The sequence below is a fragment of the Erythrolamprus reginae genome, chromosome 1 (genome assembly GCF_031021105.1).
Source record: "Erythrolamprus reginae isolate rEryReg1 chromosome 1, rEryReg1.hap1, whole genome shotgun sequence".
Lineage (NCBI taxonomy): Eukaryota > Metazoa > Chordata > Lepidosauria > Squamata > Dipsadidae > Erythrolamprus > Erythrolamprus reginae.
Window position 1 is genome coordinate 209,493,311 of NC_091950.1, and position 16,429 is coordinate 209,509,739.

General features: G+C 37.0%; 1 protein-coding gene across 3 annotated transcripts in view; it reads left to right on the forward strand.

Annotated features, from left to right (window-relative positions):
• Window positions 1-2,308: 2,308 nt before the first annotated feature.
• The window catches only part of BOLL (boule homolog, RNA binding protein), a 40,053-nt gene continuing 25,932 nt past the window's right edge, over window positions 2,309-16,429 (forward strand). The window contains exons 1-5 of one of the 3 annotated variants that reach the window (XM_070737664.1): window positions 2,309-2,501; window positions 9,828-9,971; window positions 11,106-11,197; window positions 14,795-14,849; window positions 15,885-15,960. In XM_070737664.1, coding sequence (XP_070593765.1) covers window positions 2,484-2,501; window positions 9,828-9,971; window positions 11,106-11,197; window positions 14,795-14,849; window positions 15,885-15,960 — 385 coding nt within the window. In that variant the 5' untranslated portion in view covers window positions 2,309-2,483. The remainder of the gene's footprint in view (window positions 2,502-9,827; window positions 9,972-11,105; window positions 11,198-14,794; window positions 14,850-15,884; window positions 15,961-16,429) is intronic. The other 2 variants (XM_070737682.1, XM_070737672.1) reach the window with 2 other exon arrangements.

The following is a 16,429-nucleotide window of genomic DNA, read 5'->3' on the forward strand; positions in this document are numbered from 1 at the left end:
CCTATCAGGATTTGATAGATCGTCTGTGCTACTGAACAAAACCTAGTTACATGTGCTGCAACACTGGTTTTATCTGTGAGCAGCATCTGAGCATAACCTGAATCTGGGTGATTATAATCTGCTAATCAGAATATGATTCCAGCTTGGATGTCTGAATAAAAGAAAAAATGAAGAACATGTTATGTGGTTTCTACGGTACCTCTCGAGAATCACAGGGACAGAACCTTTCATCCAATGGAACTTTTTTATATCTACCATCCAATAGCACAGAGGGGACATGATATGAATCATGTTCATGATATGGGAAAGCTTTCCAATGGCTAAGTGTTTCTAGTTGTGTAAGATAGCTGGTAGCAATGGCAATACTGTATATCTGTTTTATATTGGTGACAGGAAGGTTTGCCTCTTTCTGTCCTCAGTTTCAGGGTTTGTTTCACCAGATCATATTCCATTTTAAGAACTGTAGAGGGAGAGTAGCCTAAATTTGAAAGATTAGATTCAACAGCCTTGATCCACTGTGGTCCAAAAGTAGAGAATAATTTCAATTAATTATTCACCATCAGTTATAGGTTGACTGTGGTTCAATGGTTCAAGAAGAGATAGGATCCTAAGAGGAAGGGAAAAGTAAACTTGTAGAATCAGAATGAATAAGGAAACTATGTCTTAGAATTAAATTGGAATGAGTAGAAAGTTGATCTTGTTCTGTAAAAAAAAATCCTATATTCTTAAGAGCCATGGTGGCATAGTGGTTTGAATACAATATTGCCAACAGTTCAATTCTCACCCACTCAAGGTTGACTCGGCCTTCCATTCTTTTGACGTTGGTAAAATGATAACCCAGATTGTTGGGGAAAATATGCTGACTATAAACAGTTTAGAAAAGGCTGTAAAGCACTGTGAAGTAGCATATGCCTAAGTGCTATTGCTATTGCTATCTATTCTTCTATAAGCTAATGGGGAACAAAAAATTATTAAATGTCAGTCTTATGCTCAATGCCTATATACTATATGCATAAAAGTAAAAGTAAACTTTTTAATTTTAATATAAATTTTATATATTTTATATTTTAATAATATAAATTTTATAATAAACTGTTTATAATAAATAGTTCAAATGATCTGGATGCCGCAGTGGTAAGATGCATTTGAGGTTGTTGAGCCATATTTGATTGATTGCTTTATTTATGTATGAACAGTAGATGTATATGGCCACTCAATTTACAGGAGCAACTCTAGATGATTTACAATATGAAGAAACATAACAATAAATTCAAAATGAAATGCAGTAAAAATAATACAATAAACTACCAGAACTTAAAACAAGAGGATAATGGAATTACAAAAATAGCAAGAGCAATCATAGAAACCGAAGTCAGTCAATGGGTTTCTAATTCAGGAGTCTTTATATAGGATTTAATAGATAATACGCAACACTTTGAACTGTTCTTAGAAGCTTATATCTAACCTTAGCTTAAAATAGCAAAAAGATTGGCAAGATACTAGGAAGGAATTTGAAGAGTTTACAATGGATGGTGTGATTTATAAATACAGTACAGTATTTTTATCCAAAATATGTGTAGCATTGAGCGTCATCTCCTATTTACACATCCAGAGTAGAAACTGCTTTTGCAAATTTACCAGTTTAAATAGTCCATAACAAAAGAATATTTTCAAATGGATTCTGCCATTTCAAATTGTGAGGGGGAATACACACTGATGTGGTAGCTGAACCAATCAATTTGATGTCAGTGTAAGCCAGACAGCTTATTATCTCCTGGTGCACAAACCATAAATTTGTGAGGTAAGAATGAGGATGGTCACTGACATAAATTACCAGCTAATCAAATTCACTAATTCTGTATAAGTTATTTCCTCAGTTAATAGGATAGGAAGATGTGAAACCAACATGAAATTTATTTATTTAGTCATAACGTTTGTGTCTCACTCTCTTCCTAATGGCTCATGTGATTCATGATTCTCAATGGCTCATTCTCAGATTTGAATTTAAAGTACATTTAAAAATGTGAATTTGCTGTAATTGTGTAAAGAATGCATTATAAAATTAGAAACTAGAAAACTCATACTCCAATAAACCATATCCCCAGTTTACAAAACTATCCTTTTAACAGTTTTTTTTAAATAAAATGATGGTTTTTGTCTCAAAAAATATTTTGAAATAATTCAAGAGGCCCAAAGGCGCACCCTACACAGGAAGGGATCAACAAGAGACAAACATTAAACCTCCCGCCCACTTCACTTTTATAGTACCAGCCGAAACGTAGCTACAAGCCGCTCAGCCACACCTCTTGCCCAGCGAGGGGCCACTGCACCTGAAGACAGCTTGTCACGCCCGCCCACCCCGTTTCCCGTGCCTTGCCCCTTGGTAACGGAGGCGCGGCAGCTGCGTGAGAAGGCGAGCTGCGTGCGGGAAACGTGCTGCCCAGAATTTGAGGCGCGCCGTGTATGTACGTGTGAAGCGAAATATGGAGCCCGATTCCTCGGTTAGTATAAAAACCTTGCAGCTTCCAAAGGACACTCTGATACCGTCGAACAGAGTTCGCGCCGCCTAGGACCGGGGTTGACCCGTAGGGGGTTTCCTGAGGGAAAGGCGTCGCCTTAGGCTTGAAATGGGGCCCTAGGAACAGACGGGACGGGAAGCAGCACCCTTCGTCGGGGTAAAAAAGTTGACGTGGGCAAAGGGCGAGAAATCACTTCAGATCCAGAGCCGCGAATGTTTTTGACGTCGCTTTCCCGCCAAAATAACGCAAGCGCTCAGGAACGCTGCCGCCGCCACTGCCCCTCCCTAGCACTCTCGAGCAAGAAAGGCGCTGCGCCCTCTACGTTTTCTCTCCCCTCTCCGCCATTCCTTGAGGCACTTCTGTATTTTCCCCAATCCCCGCGAAGTGGGAGGGGCCCTCAGCTGGGGGGTAAAAAATGCCCCCCCCGGCACGCGTCCTCCAACGGCAGCGGAAGGCGGTTGTTGGGATGGGGGTGGGGGCGGAGGGAAGGAGCCGCGGTTCTGTCGGGCGGCGGCGGCGAGTCTTGCCTCCTGTGTTGCCTTTTCTCCGCGGCCTCTGGTTGGAATCGTTAGCCTTTCGCTTTGCTTTTGCAATCGTCTTTTTTTAATGTGACCCTAAGGCCAATTATTATTATTTTTATTATTATTTATTAGATTTGTATGCCGCTCCTCTCCGTAGACTCGGGCCGGCTTACAGCAATGATAAAACAATATATAATGACAAATCCAATAGTTAGAATCTAAAATAACAATAATACATTTAAAAAGTCTAAAAAACAAGAAACCCCAATATATTTTTTTAATTTTTTTTGGTTTATTCATTTATTCGATTTTTATGCCGCCCTTCTCCTTAGACTCAGGGCGGCTTACAACATGTTAGCAATAGCACTTTCTATCAGAGCCAGCATATGGCCCCCACAATCCGGATTTTCATTTCATATTAGAAGTTAGGAGTGCCAGCTCTTTATTTTGGTGTAGCAGCCATTCCCCCCCCCCCATATTTGGGTGGGTGAAGGTAAATTCTCCTTTGGTGTGAGCGTGACTCAGATGTGATTTGTGTGCATATAAAACACAGGAAAGGAAACATGAATCAGATCTCTCCTCCAAACAGAAACTATCCAGGAAATGCGAACAATACTTTATCTCTTTTCCACTATTTGTGCCTCAAAGTTTTTTAAAAAAAATATATACTCAAGAATGTTTTATTTTGTTAGGAAATTGATTTTAAAATATGTGTGCACTTTATAAAGCATGCAAGTTCAACTCGAAGCACACTTTGATAACACATTTGCTTAACTGAACAAGTCATTCAAAGTGCCCAGAGTTGCTTGCTGAGATGGGCAGTCATAAGTTGAATAAAGAATTAAATATCTCATGAAATTTTAAAAAACGAACAAAACATTCCTATAGTATGGTACAGGCATTTAAAATTCTCAGGTGTGAACTATAAAACATGGAAGCTAATTGCTGTGATTCTTGGTTTTGTGTATCTGCACAGACTTCATCAGACATTCTAAAAAGATTGCATTTTGAAATGTTTTTTTCTGGTGATGATTGTGGGGTATAGCTCATAAAAATCCTAAATCCACTATCTCAGAAAATTAGAATATTATTGTGGAAACTTTCATTTGGAAACCAAGGACCAGAGTATGGAGGAAGAATAGAGAGACACACAGCAAAATGCTTGAAGTCTAGTGTGAAGTTTCGACAGTCTGTGTTGATTTGGGAAGCAATGTCATCTTCTGGTGTTGGTCCACTGTTCTGTGAACAATCCTGTTTGAATTTCCCAGTACATCATACCTGCCTACTGGGAAATTACCAGAACATGACTAAATTATAGTCTCTTCAGATAGGGATGCTTCTGATTTATTTGATGTTGTAGAAATATAGCTACCTTCAAATCAAATATCTGAGTTAAAGAATTTGACCACTTGATGAAATGCTGCTATAATTTGTCAAGATTGATTAGTTACTGGGCTTTATTCAGTTAATTACTCTGCTCATGTTCTGTTCAATTAAGTCATATATCTCACCCATTGTTTTTGAATGTATATTAATTAAATCACTCATTTTCCTATACTGTGTATTACTCCATGGTTTCTGTAGTTGTTAAATAGCTCAGATGATAATATGGAAAGAGCAATTCTGACATAGCTGTCACAGAGTAAATCACCTTTTTTTATTCTACTATCCAAGTAAGAACAGAAGCACTATAAAATAATGTATATAGGTTAAACAGAAAGATATCACAACCAATAATGTTAAAAATTGTTAAGTAAAATATATTCCCAACCATGAGGTCTTCAAGATAGTGGATGTTCCACAATCGGTTAAATATGGCGGCTTTAGCTGAACAATTGAGGCCCTGCCCCCCTTTTATTTGCAACATTTCTCAGTACAGTATATGTGTTTTAAAAGATGAGACTTTAATGGCATGAGCAATCTTGATCCAAGGTATTTTCAATCTCCATTTATTCAAACTAAATTGAAAGAGTTCTATTTCATTGTACATACTACTTACAATTGGTCATTGATGATTGGCTAAGGATCTTATTCTCCATTCATTTGTATTTAGATTTTTCTAGAAGTGGCCAGGTTCTGCCCCTTTCAAAAGAACCTGGTACTGTTCCTGGTACTACTATGATGGACAGCTAAAGAAAGAATAGTAACTTTAAAGATACAAATCCCCTATTTATTAGAAGCAACAAACTTTCAACATGCAAGTATTTACGTTCCCTTTTATAGTTAATTTTATTAAAAGTCAAAGGTTTTTTATTAAAATTAATAGAAACTTAAAAAATAGAATGTACGGTACATAAAAGAAAAATCAGGAAAAACAAAACAAAAACAAGACAGTAAAGAAAATATATAAAGAAACTATTTTCCCCTTCATCACAAGTATAAACTATTTTAATAACTTTTCATCTTCTCTTAAAATACAACTAATAATCTCTACTTCTCATACCCCCTTATTCATTAAAATAAATATCCTTAGTCTTGCTTCAACCCTGATTAGCTAAAATCCATTACAGGTTACTAGAGACAACAGCATATCTATTCAAATCTTGATCAAATAAACTACTTTCCTTTTACTTAGAAGTTAAATTATTTTAATTTTTTCTTTGTCTCTTTTCCCAAAATTCTTCAAAGTTATCAATCTCACTGTATTGTTTGTTTGTACATCATTCTTAATTATTAAATTGGTTCCTTTTATATGTCCATGTGGCATCATTTTCCATATAATTTTTAGGCTATCATTTTAAAATATATTTTCAGATCAATCTCAATCTTGTCAGGTAAAATTTGATCCTGTTTCATAATAGGATCTTTGAAACAGTCTATAAATGGAATTAGGCACTCTTAAAATTAACTCAATTTTTCAAAAAAAAAATCTTTCAATATTTTCAATGTTAAAATATTTTGCTTTATTCTGAATTAGTAATTAAAATGTCAGTATTCTCCTTTAATTGTAATTCTTAGGTACCTCTGGTCTCTCTAGTATCTAACCTTCATAGTCTCATCCTATTATGTTTTTAAGAGAATTCAAAACAATTTTCCCCTTGGGGAAAAGTATGTATTATTATTAATGCCAAAATCTTATTTCAAATATATATGGACTCATAGCTTACTTTTAATTTTCCATAATCAAAGTTCTAATCAGTCCTTTGCTGTTCATTCCAAAATAATTTAAAGTTTTTAAGTTTAAACAGGTAGTTTTCATCTTAAAACCGTTCATTTAGTGACCATTAGAAGATATAACCACTGAAAAAAGGAACATAACGTTTTCACACTATTGTTGTAGCATCTCCACAGTCATGATCAAAATTTGGCTGGTTAGCAACTGGCATGTATTTATGACAGTTGGAGTAGCCAGTGTCATGTGATCACTTTTTGTAATAAACAAAGTTAATGAAGCCAGTTTCACTTAACAACTGTGTTACTAACTTAACTGCAGTGATTCATTTAACAGCTATGGCAAGAAAGGTCATAAAATGGAGATGTTTTAAAAGAGCCGCGCCGCCCCCCAATCTTCGGCTCCTCGCTAGCGCTGCGGAAGTTTAAAACACCATCTGCACATGCGCAGATGGTGTTTTTACTTCCGCAGCGCTACTTCGCGAAAACCCGCTCGTTGCGGGGGGTCCTGGAACGGAACCCTCGCAACGAGCGGGGGATCACTGTATATTGTTTAATAAAATTCCAGTGTAGCAGAATACTTTTTACAACCGTATACTTTTTAAAACCACGTACACTTTTTACAAACTTCAAACAAGTCCATAAGCCTTAAACTTGCCAGGTTTGAAGATCCTTGCACTCCTAACCTTTAACTCAGGTGTCTTCAAACATGATAGCTTCAAGACTTGTGGACTTCAATTCCCAGAATTCCTCCACCAGTCATGCTAGCTCAGAAATGGGAGTTGAAGTCCACAAGCCTTAAACTTGCCAGGTTTGAAGATCCTTGCACTCCTAACCTCTAACTTGGGGGTCTTCCAACTTGCAGCTTTAAGACTTGTGGACTTCAACTCCCAGAATTTCGGATCGGCTGTAGTGTGAGTTTGGGGGCAGCTAGCTTTCCACCTGGTTCTTTTCTTTTAAAGAGAGAGAGAGAAAAGGGGACTGGCAAATAACCAGCTTCTCTAGAGAAAGAAATGTGTATCTCCCATCAATTGCAGTGTAATTCTGTCTTTCTGTCTTTACATTGCAATTGATGGGAGATACACATTTCTTTCTCTAGAGAAGCTGGTTATTCCCTGCCCCCTCTCTCTTTAAAAGAAAAGAACCAAGTGGAAAGCTAACCATCCCCATCTGAACTCACACCCCAGCCCATACCTTCCTCAGATCTTCCTTACATTGCAAGTAGAGCAATGGAAAAAATCCTGCAAAGATTTAGGGCTTGGAAAACATTCTTCTTTGCAGAGAGTAACAGTGAAAGAGTTGAAAGAAACTTACTCAGAGCAAGTTAGAGTAATGAAACAAACCCTGCAAAGACTTAGAGCTTGGAAAACATTCTTCACAGAGAGAAACAATGAAAGAGGCTGCAAGGTAGGAGCTGGGAAGATCGTTAGCAGCTAGTTAGGGCTGGGGGAAAAAGCTACATTCAGTGTATAAGACGCACCCTAATTATCAGCCAATTTTGGGGAGGAAAAAGGTGCGTCTTATACACCGAAAAATATGGTAGTTCATTGTCTCCAATAATAGAGCAGTATGGAGTCATGCTGAATATGGTTGATTTTTTCTTCAAATATCTGCTGAATTTCTAATAACAATCCACTTAAGGTAGAACCAGCTCCAATTCAGTTCTGATTATAATAAACCACTTACTGTCTGAGATAGCGTTGCTTTGCAGATTGTATTGCAAATGTCATGAATAGGAAAGAGAACTCTTTTGGCATAATCACAGCATAGACTGGATAATAAGATCTAATGTATAATTCTGTCAAGTCTTTTTCCTACTTAATTGTTTCTAGTGAGTAAGATCCTATGTCCTATTAAGTTATATCTCAAAACTGGTTTGATCTTCTCAGTAGAAAAGAAATGTATGGTTCAGTCACCAAGCATCAATTGGAAAACCACTAGCAGAATCAGGAAACAGTAGTGTAGAATCTATTAGTTTCTTCACTAGAACCATTCTATTACAATTGTTTGCCACTGTAAAAGAAATAAATGGGAAAGTAAACAATATCAATGTTTATCTTTTCATTATGTCTATGTCACCATCATCCTACCATCAACTACAGCACATGATACAGTATGTCTGAATGTAATGCTTTAAAATATACAGTGGTACCTCATTATTACGAACTTAATTCATTCCGTGACCAGGTTCGTAAGGGGGAATGTCCAGCTGGGGGAGAGAGTCACCCCTGTCGGCACCCCCAAGCCCAGGAGGGCAGCTCCCTGCTTCTCTGTCCCTCCCCTCAAAAACCCCGGCTCTCGGAACGAAAGAAAAACTCAGAACAAAAGACAAGCCGGGACGGGGGGGCTCAAATAGAGGGAAGTCACCACAGACGAAGCCCTTGGGGGGGGGATGATAAGCATCCCCTAGCTTTTACAAACAAGTTCCGAAATTACGAATATTGCAACATCATGGCAGTTGTTCGCTATTATGAACTACCACAGAGGCTCTGCAACATTCACCCTTCCTATTCTCCCCCCAACCACCCCCATCTGTGTCTTCACAGGTATTTCGTCTGTGGAGACTCACCTCGCAAAGATCTCTCTGTCCCGGTTTCTTTGTCTGTTTCATTGCTTCAGGCTTTTGGTGCATTCGCAGAGAACAGGTCATGCTAGATCAGTAGTGTGAGATCTTGTGCTACTGATCTTGTGTGATCTTGCATTTTAGGCCTCATTTCTGCAAATTGAGGCCTGGATGTTTGCAACATCGATCTTTCAGACCTTCCCTATCTTTTCAGGAAAATTGCATTCCTGTAGGCTTTAGCAGCCCTTTGCAAAAAGCCTTTGTCAGCACTAGCAGATCTTGGGAGGAACAGGTGCCTCCCTCCAAAGCTCTGTTCCTACTAACAAAGGCTTTTTGCAATGGACTGCCAAAACCTACAGGGATGCAAACCTCAAGTTCTTTGCTGATAAGAAAGGAGACCTGGAGAGGCAGGCATCCCTCCAGGCCTCCTTTTTCATTGCCAAAAGTTGATTTCAGCTGTGAGAAAGGAGGCTGGGAAGGGTATGCATGGCCCTCTGGGCCTTCTTTTTCAGCACCAAAGGCTTCTTCAAGCCCTTTGCTGATGAGAAAGAAGAGAGCAGGCAATGAAACAGAGACTGGGGAGGAGACAGATCTTGATAAGGTAATTGATCTGGAGCAGCAGGATGGGAGGAAGTAACTGTGGGAACCCCAGGGGAGAGAGGAAGAGATATCTGTGGTTTGTGGGAGACTTTGAATGGTCTGCACCAGCTAGGCTTCCTATGGCATTCTCCATCCACCCCGAGATACCTCATGTGCACTTAATGAGCCATGCATATAATTAGCAAATGGGGGGGGGGAGCAGGGAATGATCCCTTTCAAGGTCAAGGATTGGGCAGGTTCCATTGCATTCTTAACTAAAGGACTACCTATATATGAAAACATAATGCAAGATAGAGAAACTTTTGATATAGCATTAAAGTCTGCGGAGAGGGGCAGCATACAAATCTAAATAATAAATAAATAAATAAATAAATTACTTCTGGATTGAAGTAAAAATGCTTTCATTCCCTAGAAATGATTATAAATATTGCTTGTTCTTTCTCTCATTTTAATTTTTGAAAATCCATAATTAGATCAAAAATATATTTAACAAGAATATGTTCTTTTAAACAGCAAACTGCAAATCAGATGCAAACTGATTCTTTGTCTCCATCTCCTAAGACTGTGTCGCCGGTGCCTTTAAATAACGCCAGCAGTGCCCCAAGGTTTGGAACAGTTATTCCTAATCGCATCTTTGTTGGAGGAATTGATTTTAAGGTAATTTGGATGACTGAATAACAGTCAAACTTTTATTGTAATAGAATTGTTTTTATATTGTTACATATAACTAAGAATTTATTCTTAGCATTTTATCATTTTGAAGATCAATACAAAAAATAAGTATTACTTCTTCCCCATCTCATCCCTTTGTTGTTGTTATTGTTGTCTAATAAAAGGCAATGTCATTACAGTGGATTCCATTTTTCCACCCTGATCTATTTCAATAGGTTGGGGATTTTTCAGAACAAAATTACTAGTGTCTTTGTGAAAATAGTGGGTAGGGAATCATCCTAGCTTATTAGCCATATCTGATCATTCTACCTTTTATTTTACTGTTTTGTTTTAATCTTTTATTTGCCCCTATATTCGCTCAAATTCTTTTCTTGAGTTTGAAAATATCCAAGTAGCACCCTTGAAAATATCCAGGTAACTTCCTCTCACTGCCTTCATCCATAGGATCTTCTACTGAGTATGGAAAAGAGTGAATTTTTTTCTATAAACAGTTAGTAATGAGAAGATGTATGTTGAGAGACGTGTAAACTAGCCACTTCCAATCCATTCAAAGGCCAGTGTTGCTATTGCTATTTTTGCATTCTGTTCAGCACCTTGTTTTAACAAAACACGCTTCCAAGGTGATTCATTCTTTTTTTAAAAAGTCCAATCCTTTCCTATTTATTTCCTGCATTAACACTTCTTTGTATGCCTTTGCAGAGTAACTTTTCTGGAAAATGGTCTTGAAAACCATTCATTATCAGGCATGCCAATATATACAAAAAAACTGCTGACTTTTCTCTCCCTTGTAGTATTTCCCTTTTTAAAAAGATTTTAGAATAGCATGGGAGATGGAAGTGGAAATATATATAATATGGGTAAGTCTAGAAGAATTGGACCACTTTAGAAAAGACTGCAGGTATCCTTATTGTACAAAATGCTGAAGAATATCGTTAGAAAGTAATGTAGTTTTCAAAATAGTGTATAAAAGGATAGATTGAAATGTTGATTGCGCAAACATGTCAATTATTAAAAGAATGTCAATATTAAGTGATAATTGTATTTTAACTAGAATTACTAGTATTATAAGATACAGTCTTACTCTCTGTCTTCCCCCTCCCCTTTTATTTATTTTAATAGACTAACGAAAATGACCTGAGGAAATTTTTTTCCCAATACGGCTGTGTAAAAGAAGTAAAAATAGTAAATGACAGAGCTGGAGTATCAAAAGGGTAAGTAAACCAAAACATTTATTAAATTAATATACTGCTGAGAGGCTGTATATATTCTTCCAAAAATTAAGAACATAGTATAAAAGTCCTTCAGATCTGTAATTCTGTAAGCAGGTTATCTGGGAATAAGTTTAAACAGTGTTAGACTTCTTGGTAAAAATGTATAGGCTGTGTTTGATTGAAAACAATTTAGAAGGCAAGTTGTGTTATAAATTTGCAATAAAACAATATGTCATGATCAGTAGTGTTTTGCTAACCATTTGCCCTGGTTCGGGCAAATCGGTAGCAGCAGTGGCAGGAGGCTCTGCCTACCCACCTAGACCTCATCACAGTCAATCTGCGCATGTGCAGAAGTATGCAAGCGCGATCCCAGATCCAAGTGAAGGTAAGTGAAACCCACTACTGGTCATGATACTCAGTTAAAATCCATTTAATTAAATTCATAGAGTATGGTTCTTAGAAAAGTGTATACAGTTATTTTACATGAGGGGAAAATTGCTAAAAAGTTACCCTATTATCATTTATTTCTTCATCCACATATCTTTTATTAATGTTGTTACTCTCTAAGATGCAATTAATTTTTTTGAAAATCCCAGCAGGTGAGGATTCAAGGACTTCGGTGTTTTTGCGATGCTGCGATTTCGATGAGGCTTCCCTCACTGGGAAACCCCACCTCCAGATTTCTGTTGCCAGCGGAGCACCCATTTTTGCACTGCTGGGATTCCCCTGCAGCATCGCAAAAGCGCAGAAGTCCAGAGGTGGGGTTTCCCATGGAGGGGAGGCTCAGGGGAATCCCAGCGGCACAAAAACGGGTGTTTCAGCTGGCAAAAGGGGTGAATTTTGGGCTTGCACGCATTAATCGCTTTTCCATTGATTCCTATGGGAAACATTGTTTCATCTTACAAACTTTTCACCTTATAAACCTCATCCTGGAACCAATTAAGTTCGTAAGACAAGGTATCACTATAAATTGTCTCACAAGACAAAATGTTCACCAATATTGCATTTCAAAATACAAAAGATACAGCAGCTATCACTTTATCGCCAATGTATGAAATATTCTTCATGCTGCCACCTGGATATCTTATGATACAAAATAGCAAACAGCTTCTGTTTTCTTCAACCTCACAAAGATAAACTTATTAAACATAGCTTTATGTACCTTGAGTATTTAAATGCAGTTATTCTTGCATGCATTGTCTTTTATTGAACATTTGCCTGAGAATTTTTTTCAGTTACACAACACTCAAAAGTACTGAACAACGGAGGTGCTTCATATTCGTTGTCCTGGGTACTCCTAAGAGTCTCTCTACAGTACTTTTCTATGTAATGAAGAAACTTTTTGAACTTCTTGTAGCTGTTCTGTAATATATTCTATCAACGAACATGGCTTTTCTTTTAGCCTTTGCCTTATAGGAGAGCTTTGCCCTCAGATTTATGTTTCCTTGTGTTTCATAAGGTGAAATTCTATTTTAGTTAAGGTATCAGCTGCTTACTTACGATTATCTGGTAAATATAAAATTCTACTTTATCAAACACTAGAAATGATAACTTCAAGGGCAATGCCACTCACTCACTTGTCCTCTTTTCATGTAAAGGCTAAAAGGAGAGCTGTCTTCATTGACACAATATGTTACAGAACAGCTGCAAGAAGTTCAAAAGGTTTTTTTATTTAATTATGATTATCTACTGTCTGTATTCTTTAACCACTAGACACATCTATATTCTTTCAGTATCTATATGGCACTTACTTTGCACATGAATAGCAGGTTGATCTTCCTTCTTAGGCTCAAATTCTAGATATTTCAATGATAGATACTTTCTTTTTAACATAATGATCACAAATATATCTTTATTAGACGGCGCTTCATTTCACTGGTTTATTTCTATACCTGCCTATATGGTATTTCTCGATCATACTTTTGTTGAGGTACATAGACATATTTATTACTATAACATGCCACCCTGCTAGGAGTACACAAAGAGTTTGGACAAATAATCTTATTTTCTATTGTTGATTGATTATAGTCCTACTTTTTTGTATTTAGAACATGATGTAAAGCATAATAGGTTCAAAAAAAGAAAAGAACTTCAGCTGCATGGTTTTAATTTGTAGTTCACTACAGCCATTCAACTATATCAAGTATTATAGTTAAAAATAAGCATCCTATTCATCTATACAAATCCCACTGAAAAGCTATATGTCATTTTATGCAAATAAATAATTTATTCACTTGAAATCTTATTTTAAAGTTGGCAGATGTGTTTCAATGCAAAGATTCATAAAAATAGTAAATTGAAATGAAAGAATTCTCAGTTTGAAAAATGGATTCATTTTATTGAAAGTAATTCCAGAAGGATATCTTTTATACTAAGTACAGCTTCAGCAGTTGAATTTTATACTAAATGTGACTTAGAATATTGCTACATTCTCCTAATGTAAACCAGAAAAGGTCTAGAATAGTGTTGGCGAACCTATGGCACATGTGCCGCAGGTGGCATGCATAGCTATATTGGAGGGCACGCAAGGTGTTTCCCCTTGTCGGCTCCAACCCACATGGGTGTGCTGACCAGCTGATTTTCTGCCTTGTGGATAGCTGTTTCACCTTCTGGAGGCTTCAGGGCTTCCCTGAAGGCCCGGAGTACGAAAAATGGTACAACGGGAAAACTGGAACCAGAAGAAAAACGGACTTCTGGTTTGCCTGTTGTGATGTTTTTCGCATTCCAGGGTTTCAGGGGAGCTTCCTGCAGCCTCCAGAGTATGAAAAATGGCACAACAGGCAAACCGAAAGTCCATTTTTCCGAACTTCCAGTTTGCCTGTTTGGACATTTTTTCACTGTCCCAGGTTTCAGTGAGTTCTGTGCACATGCGTGGGGTGGAGGAGTTTGTGCGCATGCACAGGGGGCAGTGCAGAAGTGTGCGTGAATGGTGGGGGGAGGAAATAGGTGTGAGCATATGGACACTTACTAGCATGCGCACTCCCCGTTTTGGCATGCAAACCAACAAAGGTTTGCCATCACTGGTCTAGAAATAACACAAAATATGAAAGTACAACCAAATCAAAACATTAAGGATGTAAGTTTATATTAACATTTATGCTAATTTTATTTGCATACCATTCTGAGTTTTATCTATTTTTGCTTTTGTCTCATGCAATATATGTCTACTGTCAAGCTAGAGTTACACAGAGACTTCACCTTTCAATTCCACATGTAAAATACTTAACTTCCAGAATTCTGTTTTGATTAACATAAGAAGCATCTTTATTGTAAGATAGTGGTTTTTTCATTTTAATAAGAATTTGGTTTTTGGCCACTGTTTTAGGCCTGTAGCTTAATTTTTTTTCTTCTATGAATAAAATATACATGGAAGTAACTTGGGCTTTTTTGGAAGGTCATAATCTGCCTTCTCTTTGGGAGAAATGTTTTTTAAAAGCCTTATTCTCAGTAGATAGGCTGATACAAACACTTTGTTGCTTCACATTCCTTTTTTTGTAGACTACAAAATGCCTCAAAATTGTCAGACAACACGTTAACATTTTGGAAGACTACACATATAATGTATTTTAAGGAAATAATTTCTGTTATTTTACTTAGGTATGGATTTGTCACATTTGAAACTCAGGAAGATGCACAAAAAATTTTACAAGAGGTAAATGATTATTTTATTGTATATACATAGATAGCAGTAATCCTCTCATGTTTACATACTTGTGAAGAATGTTATTTGAAGACTATAGGAATATTAATTTTTTTCAGATTTGGTGGGCACTATCACAAAATGGCTACCATAATGTATAATCAATTTTAAATCTATGTGTACAAGAGAATCATGCAAATTACTTACAGGAGATACAGGGGTTGGGTTTTTTTTCAGATACCGTAGACATTTGGGCTACTCTTATGCTCATGGACATTGTGTTATAGGAATGGGATGCTCAAAAGGAGAGAAATGGGTTGAAATGTGCAAAAATATTTTTTCAAGATGTCTTCGTTTCCAGTATGTATGGCAATCAAGGGAGGGTAGAAGTTTTCTGCTGCTCCCTTCTAACTTCCCACAATGAAACTCAATGGAGAAGCTGTCAGCAATAATAAAAGTAACTGAACAAAACAATACAGGGTTGAATTGTCACACAACGAGTTGGCCACTGTGAGTTGGCTGTAGCAAGTTGACAGTGGCAAGTTGGCTATTGCAAGTTGTCTTAGACCCAGGCAGCAGGCAATCACTTAAAGAAAGCTACAGTACTTTTAGATAGCTATCAAATGCCTTAACATGACAAAGCATGTCAAATAGCACCCCATCAAAACACAATTCTATTTTAGTCATAGGCACATAATGAAACAGGTATCCCTAGTCCTTCAGAAACCTTGGTTCCAAGATATCAAGGAGTTTATAATTTAAAGCCAGTACCCTGAAAAAAAGTGTGTGTGTGGGGGGGGGGATCTAGGGATTGTATTATATTTTGAATTCATATATTTTCTCAAAATATTTATATAGTAATATTAATTATTTGAAGAAAAGAATTGTAATAATAACCAAGCATCCCCCCCCAAAAAAATTGCGAGTTTTTTTTGTAAGCTAATAAAATAAATATCTGAAAAAATTGTTGGATTGTTCATAAACATTTTGTAAAACAAGATTTAGAAGTAAGTAATATGAATAACATACTTCCTTTGTTTTGTTTAGGCTGAAAAATTAAATTATAAAGATAAGAAACTCAACATTGGTCCAGCAATAAGAAAACAACAAGTAGGGATTCCTCGTATGTATTTGTTTTATCTCCCACTTTGCCCATCCTTCAGTGAAATCCCTTTCATGTAGAGCACATTAAACTGCTAGAATCAAGAGAGTATTTGCTGCACATGAGACTTCTGATTCACCCTATTTATTCACATTACATCAACAATCTAAAATCCCTCCATGTGGCATTCAGTCTGGACACATGAGAGTTATGGAAAGGACAAGATGCATATCTCTTTTATTTCTCTGTAGTGTCTCCAACTACCACTCCTTTCTCTTCACTTTCAGCCATTCAAACTGCTAAGAGAACCACAATATTTATATTCCACCTAATAAACAGATATTGTAAAACTTTGAAATTTGCCTGAAATGGAACCTGTTGACCCACACTTCTCCCATGCAAATGCTACAGACAATAAAGTATTACATTTGCATTGTGATGAAACAATGTTCTACAGAGAGCCCTTGCTTACTAACCATAATTGGGACTG